At 54.6% G+C, this 17,775-nt stretch overlaps 2 protein-coding genes across 5 annotated transcripts in view; one reads left to right on the top strand and one right to left on the bottom strand.

The window, feature by feature from the left end:
* Positions 1 to 6,484, bottom strand: part of PTPRA (protein tyrosine phosphatase receptor type A) — a 133,858-nt gene extending 127,374 nt beyond the window's left edge. For both annotated transcript variants that reach the window (XM_037387701.1, XM_037387711.1), the window contains exon 1: positions 6,319 to 6,484. The gene's annotated coding sequence lies outside the window, so the exon portion shown is untranslated. The remainder of the gene's footprint in view (positions 1 to 6,318) is intronic.
* A 496-nt stretch (positions 6,485 to 6,980) lies between these two features.
* MAVS (mitochondrial antiviral signaling protein) lies at positions 6,981 to 16,160 on the top strand. Of its 3 annotated transcripts, none has more exons than XM_037387650.1 (7): positions 6,981 to 7,039; positions 7,903 to 8,032; positions 8,151 to 8,325; positions 8,722 to 8,954; positions 9,367 to 9,955; positions 11,817 to 11,971; positions 12,481 to 16,160. In XM_037387650.1, exons 2-7 carry the CDS (start codon positions 7,916 to 7,918, stop codon positions 13,144 to 13,146), a joined length of 1,935 nt encoding a protein of 644 aa, XP_037243547.1. In that variant the 5' UTR covers positions 6,981 to 7,039; positions 7,903 to 7,915; the 3' UTR covers positions 13,147 to 16,160. The 3 variants fall into 3 exon arrangements, with proteins under 3 accessions (XP_037243547.1, XP_037243557.1, XP_037243566.1); XM_037387660.1 differs by lacking the exon at positions 6,981 to 7,039 and adding an exon at positions 7,073 to 7,268; XM_037387669.1 differs by lacking the exon at positions 6,981 to 7,039 and adding an exon at positions 7,290 to 7,688.
* The last annotated feature ends 1,615 nt before the right edge of the window (positions 16,161 to 17,775 follow it).

Genomic DNA, 17,775 nt, shown 5'->3' with positions numbered 1-17,775 from the left:
GTCTCTTGGACCACCTCGCCACCAGCAGCCAGACCCAAGTTGCCTTCCTGGCTTTTCTTCCGCTAACCTACATTACTACCTTAGCAGGTTGCTGCTTCCTCCATCTCCATTTTTCCTCCAGTACCTGGTCAGGGGCTGGGTCTGCACAGTGTGTAGCAGACTCTTTCATGGACAAGATAAGCACAGCTATGGCAAATATCTTCCTACATTAAGTGGTCTGACCTCCAGGTCAATGCAGGGAAGATCCTTTTCCTTATATTTTTTGTTTTTAAATAAAGGTGAGTGAACAGAAAACCTTCCCCAGATTTGTCAAGACCTGTCTGGATATCACATCACCAGTTATCACTTCAGTACTCACCTGAAAGCTCACAAGGGCAAGATGGCTGTTTCAAAGGGTGAAGTAAGAGATGCCCAACCAGAAGCAAGCAGGACTTCAGCCTGGCTGCAACACAAGTTGGAGCCAGGAACAAACTTCCTGGTTGCAGAACGCTCTCTAACACATACCATGACATAATTTACTAACACAAATTAGTAGTATCAGCCCTTAGCCAGCTGCAGCTTGTGAATGAAGTGTTTGAAATTCCCAGAGTATGAATCAACCAACTCTAAAAATGCAGGGTCAAAAGCAAGGGATGGACCCCACAGAATCCCAGGGATTAAAGGAGGATCTGCTTCTTGGTTTGCAAGTTCACCACTACAGCTGAACCACTTAGTTGCAGCTACTATCAGCATTTTCAAGCACAGCAATGCTCCAGAAATGCCCGCAAGCTGTCTAGTCCATCCCACTCACGTCATCTCCGATCATTGTTCATCCTACCAACTGGTCAACCCCAGTTAAAGATGAGCACGTGTGAGCACACCAGACTGTCCACTATAAATAACAGACACAGGAGATAACATACTGGATGCACAGAAGACAAGCGAAGATGGCTGTGGGTATCAGTTTTGGGAAAACCCTCTACACGTTGCTTTCTGGTCAGAAGATACCCAGCTCCTTGGAGGAGAGCATCTAAGCACAGACCCAGGGAGACATCCTACCTTCCAGCAGTTAAACTAGAAATCTCTGCTGCTCTCTGCAGCCCCAGAGCAAGGTCATCACTAATGGGGTGGAGACCAAAGTGAGCTAAACCCCTGGGTTTTAGATGATCAGAACACCTCGGAGAAGTTATTTCGAAACATCAGGCATGATATGGAAAGGCAGTCATCCCAAGGGGGGCCGGTTCAACCACTGAGCAATTCAGCGTTGATTGATTCACTGCTCATACCTGAATCAAGGTTTCCTGTCACCTATTACCTAACTGGGATACACAAAACCTACAAGCTTGAACATGCCAAACTCTGTTTTTAAGACTGGTATGCTGCCGCAGCACCTCTGCAATCAGCCTCTAACACGCTTTTATCAAGCTAGCTTGGAGCATCAAACAGCATTTTGGACCCCCAAGTTATGAATACAGGACTTAAAAATCCCTGTGTAACCCTGCAGGCAGATAGCATCCATCAGCCAAGACTTCTAGGGGTTGGCTATCCAGATATTGGGAAGCCTGTCTCACTTGCAGCACATCTGCCAGCTGGGATTTCCAGCCTAGACACCTCCATTTCCACCACCTCCAGGGCTCAGCCTGAAGAGACATTCACGCAGCACTCTGGAAAACGAAGACACAGCCTTGATGCTTGCCATCACCACCAGCAGAAATTATGAACCTACCAGCATCAAGGAAGGTGGCTGCGAGACGGGCAGAGTTGATCCTGCCTGCAGTACCTTTGCGCCATAATTCATCTCATGCTTCCCAGGTAAGTTCCAAGGAAGCCAGAAAGGATGCCTGCACCTCCCCTTCTTCAAACATGCAGGGATTTGGGGCAGGGAAGGAATTTGGCTGGCGTCCCTTGATTACGCAAAGGAAGGGAGAACAGGGATGTCTTCCCGGAAGGACCAGAAAATAGCCATGGCTCAAGTCAGACTGCGGGGCAGGATGTGGAAGTCCTTGTTACAGCAATAAAAAGGTCTCAAGTAGTTGGCTGGGGCGCCAGGAATACACCGACATGCCAGATCGGCTCAGAAGCAGCTTTTCACATCAGTGCAGTGGGAACATTTTTGTTTATTTGTTCCTCAGTGTTAGCCAAGAAGGAAGGAGGTGGTGGTCCGTTCCCCCTCACCACAGATGTCCTCAGCTCCCTGCAACAGCAGAAGGCTTAAAATTGGTGACACCTACATCTCCTGCTCCCTCCTACCAACTTGGGATGTCTGGTCTCACGTACGGGTTTTAATTTTGCTTTATAGGAGGGATGGAATGGCACGACCTGACTCACACAGGAGAGGCAGAGGCTGTGCTCTTGTCTATTCTTCTGAAGTTAGAGAATTTTTGTTTTCCATCCCAGGCCCAAATTAGTACTAATTATTCCATGCAAAATGGAGTTGCTTCAACAGGAAGGAAATAGGACAACAAATTATCCTGGAATAGAGAGGACTCACTGCTGCCTAAGCAAGCTATCTATTTGCACGTGGAATAAAAGGGGCATTCTCCCACATGTGTTTTGGGAAAAAAGCAGCCCCCTCCCCATTTTTTAGAAGATTTCTAACCTCCATGCCTCTTACAGCAGCCATCAGGATTTGTTACATGACCAACATGCCAAAACCCAACCCACACTCAGTTGTTTCGACTTCCACCATCAAAACTGCAGCCACCATAAACACTGCAGTACCATATGTGTAACCACAGCAAAAGAGGGTTTGACGGCCATGGCCGATGTTTTCAGTTAGGCAGGTTTTGACTCAGGGCAGGGAGGGAAGGGGAGGCGCAGCCACACACCCTCCCACAGCCTAAAGCAGGGTTTCCCACAACAGAGACATAACCCTCAAATTTAGTTGAACCTCAGCAGTCCCACCAGAGTCACGATGAGACCTCCACCTCCCACCTCCGCTTCCCAACCTCCCACCGGCTCAACACCAACCTGCAGGACACAGAGAAGATGGATTATTTGTGTGCCCCAACATGTCCCTCCACCATCACCTCCTCCCACACAAACACAGTGGCACCCAACCCAGAAGGGTGGCCCCCTTCTTGCTGTGCTACAAAAAACTTTCCACTGCAAAAAGAACCCTACATGGATCAATGTGGGGCAGATGTGGAAAGCAGCACCATCATCACAGGTGTTTCCAGGACCACGCTGGGAGCATGAAGATGAAATTTAAGGTCTCCTGAAGAGGTTAGCCAGAGAAAAGTATGAATGAGCCACCTCCGCACTAGCAGCTGGACAGATGTATGTAACAGTGATGGCATCCACAGAGCCCAAGACATGTTTCCTATGAGCTCTGGCTACACACATAAGTTTGAAGCACTGCCAGGTACTGCAGCTCACAGTACAGCCACGTAAGTTTTACCAGAGAAAAACGGTTTCCAGAATTTTTGTGTGTTTAATGAGAAGAAAGCACTTGTGATGAAAGCTGCTCTACCTGCTTACAAAAGCTACAGACATCAGGAAGAACAGGATCAGACTAGTCTCTAGCGATATCCAGGAGCAGCTGCTCCTGAGGAAGATGCAAGAAAACATTCTGGACAGTTCAGGAATCACTTGCTTATCGGTAAATTTCTTCCTAAGCCCTTCATACAGTGATTAAGCACAAACGATTCATACCCCATATATGAAATATTAATCTTTCCTAATGTGACTGCCGATGTTCCAGTTATCCGATTCAGATAACCGCACACTCCCAACAGCCCATTCCTTTTCCACCCCAAACCACATAAACACAATGTACAAAGCCCAGCAGCATTTTGTGATCCAGCTAGAAAAGAGCTGGCGATATCCTCCTCGGCCTCTGAGCCTTGAAGCAAAACAGCTGGATCTCACCAAAAGCAGGAGGGAAAGAGTTAAGGGCCGGGAGATGAATCACCCTACTGCTATAAACTCGGACATTTCCTACTTCTTCACTCTAGTGTTTCTTCCTGTCTGCAGGCTTTGGGGATGCTTACGGACCTGGTCACATTCAAATGATTTCCACTGCGACAGGAAAGCCTGGGGATTTGTTGTATTTCAAGAGGAAAATGCAATTTGTGAATGAGACCTAAAAGCAGCCGTGAGGGCTGACCTCCTTCCCACATAACACCAAGAATGAAGTACCAGCCAGCGGCCTGCACATCTGCTGTACTGCTTCTGACCCTATGGAAGCGTACGGCCACTCTGTTCCACGCAAAATAACCTACCCTACACTCCCCAGTGTTTTGAGGCATCAGGCAGAGCACGGCCATCCAATCGTGGCTCAGCACTGCCTTACCCGAAGCAGCTAAGGCAGACCTGCAGGCCAAGCCCGGCAGAGGTCACGCAACCTGCGCCCTTCCCGCTGGATCAGGATCTGCCGTCCCACTGCAAACACAGGGGGTCAGAGGAGAACAGATGTAGGTCATCGGCAGGAGGAGATGGGGAGAGAGGGAATTCGAACTACTCTTCCACAAGGATGTTGATGTTGGACTTGGACCAATATCACAGATCTGCACAGAGCATCAGTTATTTGAGAGTGGCATTTCAGAAAAGCAGAGCTTTGTATCCTATTAGCTTGAAAACAATACAGCCGCAGCAATGCCAGGACAGCAATGCCCCTGGAAACGGGAAACATCTATTTTCAGCATCTCCCAGTATCCCCCCACTGCTTTAACAAACTGTTTTTATAAAGATCAGGCAAAAGCCTGGAGCTTCCAACAGACACCTCCCCAAAAAGCTCTCCAACAGGCATGGAGAGGAACACAGGGAGGGGGAACGTGGCAGTGCCCATTTTCTGCCCAGCACAGACACGAAGTGTCTCTCACACAGCACCCCCAGGTCCCAGTGAAGCTGTGGTCCATGCCCCCACCCCCCCAAAACCGCCCTGGCTCTTCACCTTGGCCACAGCAGAAGTCATTGGGGGAGCTGGCAGCACAACGGCCATCCCTGGGGTCCTGTTCCTCGTCCCAGAGCCCTGCATGGAGCCGGTTTCCCAACTTCACCGTGGGAATAACGGCATGAGTTTGCATCTGATTCTTGATGGAAAGAGACATAAATCTTCCTTGCAAACCCGGCTGTTCCCTGTATCAGCTGCAGCCACCCGCACACCTCTTTCCCTGCCACCGTCTGCTGCAGCAACAGGAATTTAAATAAAGAAAGATTATGAACTCCTGTTGGGGCTGCAGTTTTATTCGCCTGCACCCCTTTCGTATCTAGAAGTCCTCGTACAGGAGAGGAAAAATCCCTACATATTTTCAAAACATCATGCATGCTCGCGGCAAGCTTCCCCCAGCCACAGACAGGCAGAGAAGGGATGACTAATTTTTTTTAGCGTTAATACACTGCAGAGAGTGTCCTGTGAACAAGCGAAGTAAATTCCTGAGGCTCTCGGCAAGGACCCTGCTGCTCCTTGCGAAACTTCCCAGCTGGAACCTCACAGCCGAAAAGGCAGAAAACATCATTTTTCCCTCCTCCAACAAACAGGGGCTGGGATTCCTTTCACGACAGTATTTGGATTTTAATGTCAGTCCATATTTAGCAGGAGGAAAATAAGCCTCCCTTCCTTCCTGTCACATTTTCCACCCTTGATGACATCCAAGAACAGAAAAAAGCAAGTCCTGGACGAGGAGGGAAGACGCATCTACCGAGCGTGGGAGAGCCAGGATCATGGTAGCCCATACGTTCCCCTCTGGGATGCACCGAGGCACCGGCAAGGAGGGGACACAGCCCTGGGACCTTGTGGTGAGGAAGGGTGTCCCCTCCAGTGCTCCAGCTTGGATCATCTCTCCCAGGGCCAGGACAGGGCGAGAGCCAGGCCACACGCCTACGAGGCTGGCGTACCCTTCCCGCAAAGGATCCTTACGTCCTCAGCACAGGCCAAGAGGTGCCAAGGAGGCCGTGGGTCAGGCCGAGGGGGTTGCCCACGCGTGGGGGCCCCAGCGCGGGACCCCCGGAGCCCAGATCCTGCAGCAGGGAGAGCCGAGCCGTGGCAGGGAGGTGGCCGGTGCCCTGGGATCTGCCTGCACCCGGCGACGTGTTCCCGGTGTCGGGGGGGTCCCCAGCTCGGCCCCCCCGCGGGGTGGGAGGGGGCCGTGGGGAGCTGCGGACCCACGTGTGGAAGTTCACACGCCCCGATCGCGATTCACTTTTTATGATTATTATTATGAAAAAATAAAACCCACAGCGGGGCGGGGGGGGGGGGAGTGGTGTAGGACGAGGTGGGACCCCGCCGAGCCGGGCCCCACGCAGAGGCCGCGAACACGCGTGTGTCGTCGCCCCCCCGTCGCTATAACAACCCCGGGCCCTTCCCCGCCGCGTCCCCCTGCTCCGGCGGCCGCTCACCTGCGGCGCGGCGGGCGGCGCCGGGCCCGGGCCCGCTTCTTGTCCCTCGCTGGCTCTCGCCGCCGCCCAACGGCTCCGGTGCGACGCCGCGGCGGCCGGCCGCGACCATGGACGCCGCGCCGGGGGAGGGCGCGGGGGTCGGGGAACGGGGAATGGGGGGGGGGGGAAGGGGGGGGAATAAGGGGAGGGGAAGGGGGGAGGCGCCGCCGCCCCTCAGCGCCCCGCCGCAGGGCTGCCGGCCCTCAGCGGCGCCCCCGCAGCCGCCCGCCCGCTCCTGCCGCTGCCGCCGTTGCCGCCATGGTGCGGCTCCATGCAGGGCGCGCTCCGCTGACAGGGCCGGGGCGGGGCCTCGGGGCGGGGCGAGGGGCGGGGCGAGGCGGCCACAGCGGGATCCCTCCGCCAGGTGCCCGGCGGTCGTTCCCGTTACGGTGCTGCCACCTGCCGGCTGCGAGAGGCTGCCCCGGTTTGCCCCACACGCACACCCCGCCCCTTTCCCCGTCCCGCCGCCGTTGGGTGACGGCAGGGCCCGGCCCCGCCGCCCCGGGCCCGCCCCGCCGTCCGGATCCGGCGCCGTGCTCCGGGAGGGAGAGGGCGGGCACTTCCTCGCCTCACAGCCACTGTCTGTCAACGCGACGGGCGGGCACGACGGCCAATCAGTGGCGGCGACGCGCGGGGTGGGCGGGCTCAGAGCGGCCCCGGGGCGCGGCGGCGGCGGGCGCAGGTAGGGCCTCTGCGCAGCGCGGCGGCGGCGGGCGCGAGTCCGGAGCGAGGGGATACACGGCCTGAGGGGATCCCGGGGGAAGTCGGCGTGGGGGGGATTCCAGCGTGGGGGGGGATTCCAGCGAGGTCCGCCATGAGGGGACCCCGTCGTGATGGGGCCCTGCCGTGAGGAGATCCCGGCGTGAGGGGAACCCGCCGGGAGTGGGCCCCGCTGGGAAGGGGACCCCGGCGTGAGTAGGGCCCGGTGGCCGCCCCGCCCCCAGGCCCACCGGGCCCACCGAGCTGGGAGCTCCGGGGCGGCGGGCGGGGGTGGGCTCTCGAGTTTATTGACAAGCATAAAGTCTGGCAGCGCCCCCCTGGGGGCGGGGGGGCCGAGTTGCGGGGCGCCGGGGCCCGGCTGAGAGAGCAGGCAGGGCCCTGCCGCGGCCTGACCGTCCCAGGCTGCTGCTGCTCTGGGAGAAGGACCTTTGTCGGGCTGCCATCCTTTTCCGTCGGCGAGAAGCCACGTCGCCCTGGGCCTAAAGCAGGATCCGAGCCTTGCCCCTTCGCCTGGCATGACCCTGCACTGCTTGCAGTCAAAGCCCGCAGCTGGGATACACCCAGGCGCAAAAAGAATAAACACAGATTGGGCCATGGCAGAAGGGAACTAGGTTGGTGAATGCACAGTCGAGAGCTGAACTTTGACCACAATATTTTTGCTTTGTGTGCTTTCTGCCTGGAATTTCCCCCAGCCCTAATTGCTGTGGCAGTGAGGTTGAGTGTCTGTGCCAAGGGGCCAGGCTCCTGCAGAAAAGCCCACGCTCCTATAGAAAAGCCAAACAAAGCAGCCTTCCACTCATGCCAAGTCTCTCTCTCTCTCCTCAGTTGCTGAGCCAGGATGGGTTTTGCTGAAGACAAAGTGTACGACTACATTTTGAAAAACTTCAAAAATTTCAAGAACATCCGTGTGGCATCACTGGCCGATTCCCTGAGCTGCCTCACCGATGATGACAGAGTAATTTCCTGCTTTCCTGAGTCCTGCTGGGCTCCTTCCCCATTGTATAGCTTGGGCAACGTATAGCTGCCTTACCTCTAAGCCAGACCCGCTCTTAGATGTTCTGTGTTTTATTTAGGATGAGCTTCACACTCGGGAGGAAATGCGGGGGAGCCAGGCGACCGTCTATAGGTTTTATCAGCACCTGAAGTGCCGGCAGGGCTGGGTGCTGGATCTCATCGAAGCACTGCGCCAGAACAATGCAGGGCATCTGGCTGATGAGCTGCAGCACGTATACAACTCCTGGCAAATCAGTATGTAGCTTCGTTGTCCCTGGGTGCTGCCCCAGAGGTCAGGTGGAGATGGGGACCCAAACCATGTCTCCTGATGTCTGCCAAGCAGCTGGCCTTGTTCCCTGCTTTGGCTTCCCAGTGGCCTGGGGGTGTCTGAGACCATCTCCAGGGATGCTCCTCACCCTGGTGATGTGCCTGAGGATGAAAGGGTTCTTGTTTGATGGTGCTTGGGCTGGCAGTGGGCTGGGTTTCTCACCTGGAGGGGAGATGGAAAGATGAATGAAGGGGTGTTGTGGGCTTGGCTGATGTGGGGAAGAGCAGAGACACACGAGAGGCTGCCTTGGCCCCATGCTGATCCTCTGCCCCCTCGGCTTTTTCCCCAACATCCCTGTTCATGAACCACCTTGGCTCCTCCAGGTCCCCCAGCTGCTGCCAGTGCCTCCTTCCCTCCTGCAGTCAGCAATGCCCGTCCTGCTGTCTCCTCTGTCGGTTCCTCCACACCATCCACAGGGCCGAGCCCTGCTCTGGGCACCCCATTAGCTGAGCAGCCATGCCAAGACCCACCTGTTGGCAGCCATCCGCCTCTCCTGCCCAGTGCTGCTACCGTCACAGGCATGGACCTGGATGCCAGGGTTCCGGTGCAGGAATCGGTGAGTGGGGCACGCATCAGACAGGGACACAAAGGTCCTGTTTGGGACCGGTGTGGTGGGGCGTGGGGAGCCTGTGATAGGGCCAGGCTTGTTCAGGGACACCACAAGCAGCCTCTTGTTGCTGGTCTTTGCTCCATGCTTGCTGCATCTGGTAATATGTAGCCTACATATAGCCTTATAGCTGCTCCCCTCTTCTGATTCCGTTCCATGGATGGGAGTGCAGGGTCTGTTCTGTTAGTCCAGGCTCCCTTCCACAGCCCCTGACCCCATGCAGGCCTGCGAGCTGGGTGCTGAGGAGGGCACCTTCATCACCAGGATCACCTGGGTCACTGAGTCAGGGTTCGGGACACCCTGCTGGTCCCAGACCCCCTCATCCTGGTGCAGTGATTTAACACAGCTTATTTCCTTCCAGCTCCCCAAAACATTCCTGGAGCAAGAAAGCCCCCAGTCACCTCCACCTGAGAGTGCAGTGTGTGATGGAGTGAGTGATGGGCACAGTGGAGAGAGGCATCGCTCACACCCCATCAAGACTACCCAGGTGGCACCAGGGACCCCTAGGGCAGACAGCGTGGCTGTGACCTTGGCTGCCCCCCCTCCACAGGGCCGGGACTGGCTGGGCCGCCAGCAGCACCCGGTGTGTGTGGACAACGGGTGTTTTGGGAACGCTAACCACCTGCACCGCGGTGCACCAGGCTTGGGTCTGGGCAGGTCTCTTCCGCTGAGGGACACAAGCATCGCTCACAGCCCTAGGCAGCCCAGGAACGAGCCCCAAGAGGACTTCTATGTCTCCACTGAGTCAGTGCCGAGGCTGGAGGAGGCCACTCACAGCAGGGGGCCACAGCCCCCAAACACACTGCCAGAAAAACAGGTTGTGCCCAGCTTTGAGCATGGTGAGCCCCCAGACAGCTTTGTGGATGTGCGCAGCCCGCTCCTCATACAGCAGCAGTTTGACGCGGAGCAGAAGTGTGTCGGGATGTGGCAAGAGCACAGAGGAGGTGAAGGTAGGTTTCCTTGCTGGCAGAGCTATGTAGCCACTGTGCAGCCATGCTGATGGGGAGTAGGGCTGAAGGTGCTGCTGGTTGCCCCTCCTGACAAGAAGGACACTGAGGGGCTGGAGCATGGCCAGAGATGGGCAGTAGGGCTGGGGAAGGGGCTGGAGCGCTAGTCATGGGGGCGGCTGGGGGCACTGGGGGGGTCAGCCTGGAGAGAAGGGGGCTGGGGGGGACCCGGTGGCTCTGCAATGGCCTGGCAGGAGGCTGTAGCCAGGGGGGTCGGTCTCTGCTCCCCAGGAACCAGCGACAGGACGAGAGCAAACGGCCTCACGTTGTGCCAGGGGAGGGTGAGATTGGGTGTGAGGGAACATTCTGCACCGAAAGGGCTGGCAGGTGCTGGCACAGGCTGCCTGGGGACGGGGATGGGGACGGGGGGACAGGGGGGAAGAGTCACCATCCCTGGGGGTGTTCAGAAAACATGTAGATGGGGTGCCTGGGGACATGGTTTAGTGGTGGCTTTGGCAGTGCTGGTTAATGGTTGGAATACAATGGAACAGACTTTCAGTTGGAAGGGACCTACAACAATTGTCTAGTCCAACCGCATTTTAATTTTTGTTTGCCTGTGGGGCAGCTTTGGGGTGTGAAACCCACCCAGTTTGCAGAGATGTTTGTGTCCCACAGCTGCTGACTGGGGGGGGATTTAACATCTCCTGCATCAGCCGCCTGCGTGGGTTCCGTGTGTCAGGACAAAGCCCTGCCCTCCCCTCCAGGGTCCCTGGGAGGGACCCCCATCCCTCCCAGCCTTCTCTGCACTAGGAGGGTCAGCATCTCCTGGTCTGGGACATGTGGGATAGGGCCACTCCAGGACCCCTGTCCCTCTGGAGATGCTCTTGGCGGCTGGTGGCTATGGAGCTCAGCTCCTGCAGGAGTCTTAAAAGCCTCAATTTCCCTCAGTCTCCCCCAGACTTGCAGCCCACCCTGAGTACCCTTGGCCTATGGATCCATGGGTGCTGCCCACCCAGCCAGGGTGCTGATGCTGTGGTGCTGCCCCACTCCCCCTGTCTGCAAACCTGCTGGCAGGCAAGATACTGGACTCAGTGATCTAAAGGGACTGGACGATCTTAAGGATCTTTTCTAACCTAAATGATTCTGTGATTCTATTTTATCATTCTGTGCCTGTCCTGCTTGATGGTGAGGATGGAGGATGGCAGAGAAGGTGGTGGCATGGTGTCAGACACTGGGGGATGCCATGGGGACCCTCCCAAGGAATGGGACAGGCAGTAGTCATAGCTGCTGGTACAGGCCAGCCCAAGGTAGCGTCTGCCTTCATAGCCCATGAGCGCTCATGGGGGTGCAGAGAGCATTCATGGAGGTGCAGAGAACAACTTTCTGGTGTTGTTGCTTATCTCCCCTCCCATCTCCCCAGCCTTCTCCAGGAAGGGAGCGAGGTTGGGTTGTGCAGAAATCCCACCTGGCTGCTTGTTCTTCTTCCAGTTGTTGTTGCAGTTGTTGCTCACTATATTTTGGTACAACATCCTGACCAGAACTCGGCAGAGGCACTTGCTTCATTTGTAATGTAAAATGTCTCAGTTGAATGTCTGCACCCCAGTTTCAGCAGCATGGGGCTATCCTGCTCTCAGAGGGAGGAACAGATTGGAGGTGCTGGCTTGGCGGGTGCCATCTTGTTTACCTGGACCTACTGGGAGAGCTCAGGTGCCAGCAGAGCGCTGGGTCCCACAGTACTGGGTCTTGTTCCCTGTGTGACCTCCTCAGCTCTGGGAGTTTCCTGTGGCAGCATCCTTGAGGAAGAGCAAAATTTGCCTTTTGGGTCCCCTGATTAACACAATATGTTTTGTTTTCTCCCCAACAGAGACTTTGATGGAAACAACTACCCTGGTTGCTACCCCTGCACCCAGAGATGCTTCCCCGTTCTGTGACACATCCACGAAGCCTCCTGTGCAAGAGAAAGAACTGCCCACAGGGGAGACAGCCAGCAGCACCCCCTCCATGCCGATGAAGGAGGAAGTAGGTGACCTTTCTCATTGCCACTTGCATTTCATTCAGGTCCTTGCAAACTCCTCCTGGTTGGGAGATTTGCTGCTGCAGTGTAAGATTTTGAGCTGGCAGCGAGTTTATTTGGTTGTTTTTTTTTCCTGCTGTGTTCATGTCCCCATCCAGACATTGAATTCTGGAGCATGGGAGAAGGGAGCCAAGGTTTGTTGGGCTTTAACTCCTTATTTCCCCTCCTTGACTTGCCAGTCTCCTGGCTTCCAGGTGTCTCTTTCCACCCCTCTTCTCACTCCTTGTCTCCCCTTCCTTCCTTCCTGTTTCTCCCCCTAATACCAAAGGCTCCCTGGAGCCCAAACGCTTCCCTGCCCTGCTCGCTCTCCCAGCCCTGGGAGTTACCTATGACCCAACCTTGCTGTTAGTGGCTGAAGGGTGCTGAATTGGGCTTGTCGCGTAATGTGTGTACCTGAGACCAGGCCAAATGGGTGCTCCCCATGGCACCCAGACCCTCTCATTGTCTCCCAAAGGTGGTCTCAGCCTCGGTGGACACTCTCCTGGGCACAACTGTTGTAGGCAAGGCTGAGCGGACGGCCTCCCGGGTGAGCTCTGCCACAAGCGTCTGGGAGTCTGGCAGCAACATCGAGGGTGATGTGGAGCTCAGCAAGCCAGGCATCCTCCTCTCCACAGATGGGGAGCACCCAGAGGCAGCTGGCATATGCCCAGGCTCTCAAGGGCCCTGCGGCCCCTATTCCACGGAATCCAATAGCTTCACCCTTGGTAGTGAACAGCTCATGGTGAGCACGGATAGCTCAAGCTCAGGAGAACAGCTCTCTAGAGTCTCCTTAGGATGCCCAGCTCCAGCAGACCCCAGGGAAGGGGAGACAGCTGGAGCAAGCAGAGACTCCCATCCACCTTCAAGCTGGTACAGCACCTCTCTGGGTACCCATGAGGTCCGTGTGGACCACTACCCCAGCACCCAGCTCGAGGCAGGCAGTGACCTCCAAGACAGAGCTGGTCCTCCAGGAAACTCCCCTGACTCTAGCAGGGGTCGTGGCACTGTGACCAGCTCGTCTCAGGCCAAAGTCCCCCCAGGGGACAGCAATGGACCATCCCTGCCATACATCTTTGCAGCTGTGGGCATCGCTGTGATTTCAGCTGTGGCGTTTCTGGTGTATGCTCGATTGCAGAAATAGTGCTGGAGTGGGTGGTGTGCCACGACCGTCACTCAGCCTGAGTGATTCCTCTTTGTAGCACAAATTTGGCCAACACATCTGAAACCTGGAGAGCAGCGGGGGGGACAAGTCAGGGCGTTGTTACATTTCTTTCTGAAAGATTTTGCTGGAAGAGGCCTTGGTTGTGTGATGCTGTTGGGTTTGGGTCTGTTCCCTCCCCCATTTCCCAGCCATCTTTTCTGTAGCCTTCTCCTTTTACACCCATAGAGAGGGTCTTGCTCAAGGAGTCATGCCTTAAGTCAAAAAAGGAAGTCCTCGTGGCAATTCTCCATGTCTTCCTTGTTTGGTCCCAAGAGGGTCCTGGTGGTCCAAAGGGTGACTGATTTTGATGGCTTTCCTCACCTTGGCTTGAAACATGCCTGAGGTGCTTCATGTTGAATTTGCCTAACTTCATGTCTCTGGGTCTGCTGCTGGGACCTTTGCTCGGCTCTGCTGCTCGTTTTGCCCAGTGCTGGGTGCACAGGCAGGACCCTGGTGCACCAAGTCACACTGCCTTCTCACTCATGACAAGAGACGCCCCTCTGATGAGAGCACAGTCTGTCATGCTGGGCTAGACCGCATGCAAGCTGCCCGCTCTCCCAGGAGCTGTCGTCCTACTTTGGTGCTCTGCTTTGGAGCATCCTTCCCTGCTGCTGAGGGTCAGGGGTGGACTCTGGCATCACTTGATGTGGCACTGGCACCCTGGGGATAAAGCTGAGGGTCAGGAAAGAGCCATATCTAACCAGCGTGCTTGAGGATCAACCTCATTTCACCCCCCTCCAGGCAGGGAAGGGGGGTTATGCTTTAAGAGGAGTGCAGATTCATGCAATGCCAGTGCTAAGTGGACTTGGTCCCACACAGGATTGTTGGGCGTCTTTAATTTTTCGGCTGTATTTAATGAGCCGGGCTAGGAGCGTGGATGTAGTTCTCACCTTTCTTGATACATGGTGCTAAGGGATAGGAATATAGGAAGCTTGCATCTGCACTGGGACACAAATAGGGTTGGCTCTGTACGCTGCAGGGAGGCCGTAGAATCATAGAATAGACTGGCTTGGGTTGGAAGGGACCTTAAAGACATCTAGTCCCAGCCCCCTGCCATGGGCAGGGACACCTTCCACTAGCCCAGGTTGCTCCAAGCCCCGTTCAGCCTGGCCTTGAACACTGCCAGGGATGGGGCATCCACAGCTTCTACCCAGTGACTGAGATGCTCTGGATTATTATGAAGGTTCCATTCAAAACTGCAGCCCATGATTTCCCTGCTTATCCCCAGAGATCAGCTTGGAGTGCAAGGGGACTGGGCTGCAAGATTTGTAAGATAAATTTTTTAAGTCCAAATAAATTCTCAGCTTCCCCCAGCCCAGGGCAGAAAGGACACCTCTCAGTCGCTGCTGGCAGGCATCTCTAACTCTAGGCAGTGTAGTGATCCCCAGTCATGCTGCCTGCTTCTGTTGCTGCAGCTGCAGGTTGTTTGCCATCTCATCTACTCCCTCCCAAAAGCACAGGGACACAAAAGTAACAAAACTACTTTTCTGTAGTGAGAGGGTTGTTATAGCTAGAGGATTGTTTAATTTTTTTTTAAGCTCTTAAAATGCCAGCATAGACATCTAGGTGTTCCCAACCTCCTGTGATTTGCTGGGAGGCAACAGGAGAGCAGGAGATGGGGCTGGGCAAAACGTTTGGCGATCTGGTCCTGGATTTGCACTGCAGAAGGCTTGTGCCATGGGCTGGCACGGTTTGAATCGGGCGAGGATGCAGTGGACTTGAAACCACTTTGGTGGCCTGGTGCTGATGCTTGGGCTACACTTGTAATCCAGGCTGTTGCTTCTTCCCTGCTTTACTGTGTCCAGTAACTTATTCCCCCTGGATTCCTGCTGTTTGGCACAGCTTCCCAAAATACATCCTTCCTGCTGGCAGGCAAGCAGGAGGGAGGTGAGCTCCCCGGTGCTTGGCTGCCAAGTGTCTGGAGCTCAGCCTGTGGTGGGAAGGGTCTGTCAGCCCTGCGATGGAGTGAATGACCAGTCCTCCCTCCTAACACTTCGTCTTTGCTCAAAAATGCAAGAAATGCCTACCTTAAACGGTAAAGGATGATAAAGATATGCAACAGTGAGGTGTTGATACTGATCTGACAAGGCTGCTATCCAGGTGAGCTTGAGGTGTTTGTTCATTGCTTGCTCAGTGCCTGGTGCTTTATCTGTCAGAGGAAGGGACGGTGCTTTTAAATACACTTAACCTCCTCTGCTGGGAGATGGAAGGTGAGGGCTGTTCTCCCCTGTTCTAGGTAACGTGGTGACTTGTCCAAAACCTCCAGGATTCCCCATCAGCAGTCCCCAGTAAGCTGTTGGGTTTTTTTCCTCAGCTTTTGTAATTTTGCCAGTGGGGGCTTTGTAGAGCCCTGCCACTCCCCATGAAAGCTGTAGTTCTCACCACTAAGAATTGCTCTTTATTTGGAGTGGGTAAGGAAATCTCCCCAAATCCTTTCACCTTGTTAAAAGGCTCATGTTTACTGCTCAATATTGCACCAAAATGAAGCAGAATACATGAGCCTGCATAACTACACTGCAGAATCCATCTAAAAATTTGTTAGAGAAGGGGCATGTGCCTTCTCCATATGCTTTCTGCATGATTTGGAGGACGTCTGTGAGATCCCAAACCAGCAGCATCCACACCAAGGCCCTTTCTCTGATGCTTTACTTGCCTTGCGATATTCTTCACATATTTTCCCGCCTCTTTTTAGCAATAGCTTGTACGCTTTGCTTTTTCATGTTAAATTGCTCTTGTGAAACAGCTGGTTTATCATCACTTCAGACTTGATAAAAGCACATGTTCAGTTTTCTGCTGTGAAGTGCCGATATTTTCACAGTTGTCATTTAGCACTTTAAAGGTATAATCAGCAGGTAAGCCTGCAGGAGGGAACTGTGTCCCTGCACATCATTCAAAATAAGATAAAAAGCCTTTTACTAACTGTATAATAAAATTGTTTGCCACTTCACACTCAACTTGTGAGGTTGTCATGTGTGTTTGTAAGACGAGGGGTATGAATCTCAGCTTTTGAAGCCTCTGTGGAACACGGGAAGTTTTCACGTAGAAGTTGGCTGGAGAATTAAATCACCTAACTTACCTGCTCAGGGTGCTGGGGCTGCAAGCAGCCCTCCTCTGCCTTTTTTGGGGCAGGGTTGCAGCAGCTGATGCATTTTGTTTTCCCATTTAAGATGACAGGTGCTTTTAGAGAAGGCCATTTGTACAACTTTTACCATAGACAATTTCAAGTGGCTCCATCCATGGGGGCTGAACTGTTTCCTTTGCTGTGGAACTGCGTTTGGATTTCTTGGAGAACTCTTGCCTGTGTATCGAGAAATGTCAGCTGGGAATTCAGCTTCATTTTCTCCTCCTCCTCCTCAGTCCACCTCTGGGCAGCTTTGATCTTAGGAGCTGTGTGTTGGGCACATTGGGGTGACACCTCCTATTCCAGCATCCCAGAGAGCAGAGGTGACCTCCCGGGGTTTGTGGGTAGGTTCAGACAGTGCCAAGAACCACCGCATCTGCAGCCTTTTGGTGAAAGGGGCAGGTATAAAGCCCTCTTTGTTGCTCACAGCAACATCCGGATCTGTGCCAGGGTCTTGAGGAGCAGGAGGTTTATGAAACTGTTGCCAGAGAGAAATGCTTTGCAGGGCACTACTGGCAGCGACACAGTGAGACTGAGGCCATCAGTCTGTACCAGGAAGAGGTGGACAGGATTTGGGGACACTTCCCAGACCTTGTTTCGGAGCAAGCAGAGGTCATGGTCTAGAGGATGCCCGCCACGGCAGGTCTTCCTGTCAGTCACAGGAAACCCAGACAGCAGGTTGAGGATGAAGACAGGGAGGGTGATTCTTTAGGTGTAGCTGAGCTATGGAAATCTTCACAGGATATTGTGGTTGCCAAAAAGGAAGTGGGCAAGTTCTGGGAAGAGAAATGCACCACAAGCTTTTAAGCATATTTCTGAGCTGCAAACAGTTGGAAGCTAGAAGAGTGTTTGGAAGAAATAGGGCCGTGGGCAGCTGCAGCTGGGTGGTGGCAGGCTGGGAGGGAAGGACCCCCGGGCCTGCATGTAACCAGGTAGACACCATGCACGGGTGCATGCTGAGGTGGGCACTATGCACCAAGGGCGGCACACTGCTGACATTTCTTCATGATCCAAATTCTCCCAGGTTCTCTGGCTGAATTGGTTTGTGGGATCCTGCACAGAAAAGGGAGCTGGGCCACCTTTGCCAGCCTGGGTTCAGCTCTGGTGTGCAGGGACCAGCAGTGGTTGCTCCCCAGGTACCGCTTCTTGTCTGCTGAACAGCTTTGGGCTTGGCCTGACCTGCAGAAAAGAGGTATCAACATCACCAAAACTGCCACTGTGCCGGGCTCCGGCTCACCCCTCACTGGCAAAGGGAGCCCTGGGGGTGAGCTGGCCTGTGGCATACACCTTCTGGGGACAAATAGGAAGTTTTCAAGCAGCGCGATGGAAACAGCCCTTTGTAGTAGTGTTACATGCCATCTCCACGCTGCCTTTTACAGAAGAGGCTCCCAAGGGATCTGCTGTGTATTCACAGCTGAGACATCCCACCAGCTCTCCTTGCCTTCTGC

This window comes from Falco rusticolus, chromosome 1, assembly GCF_015220075.1.
Source record: "Falco rusticolus isolate bFalRus1 chromosome 1, bFalRus1.pri, whole genome shotgun sequence".
Taxonomy (NCBI): Eukaryota; Metazoa; Chordata; class Aves; order Falconiformes; family Falconidae; genus Falco; species Falco rusticolus.
Note: the sequence above shows the minus strand (reverse complement) of the source record. Positions and strands in the feature narration are given on the sequence as shown.

Bases quoted from the DNA above. Each gene is read 5' to 3' on its own strand.
- MAVS (XM_037387650.1), top strand. From the start codon at position 7,916: ATGGGTTTTGCTGAAGACAAAGTGTACGACTACATTTTGAAAAACTTC. The intron at 8,033-8,150 runs GTAATTTCCTGC...TGTTTTATTTAG, and splicing joins GCCTCACCGATGATGACAGA to GATGAGCTTCACACTCGGGA. The intron at 8,326-8,721 runs GTATGTAGCTTC...TGGCTCCTCCAG, and splicing joins ATACAACTCCTGGCAAATCA to GTCCCCCAGCTGCTGCCAGT.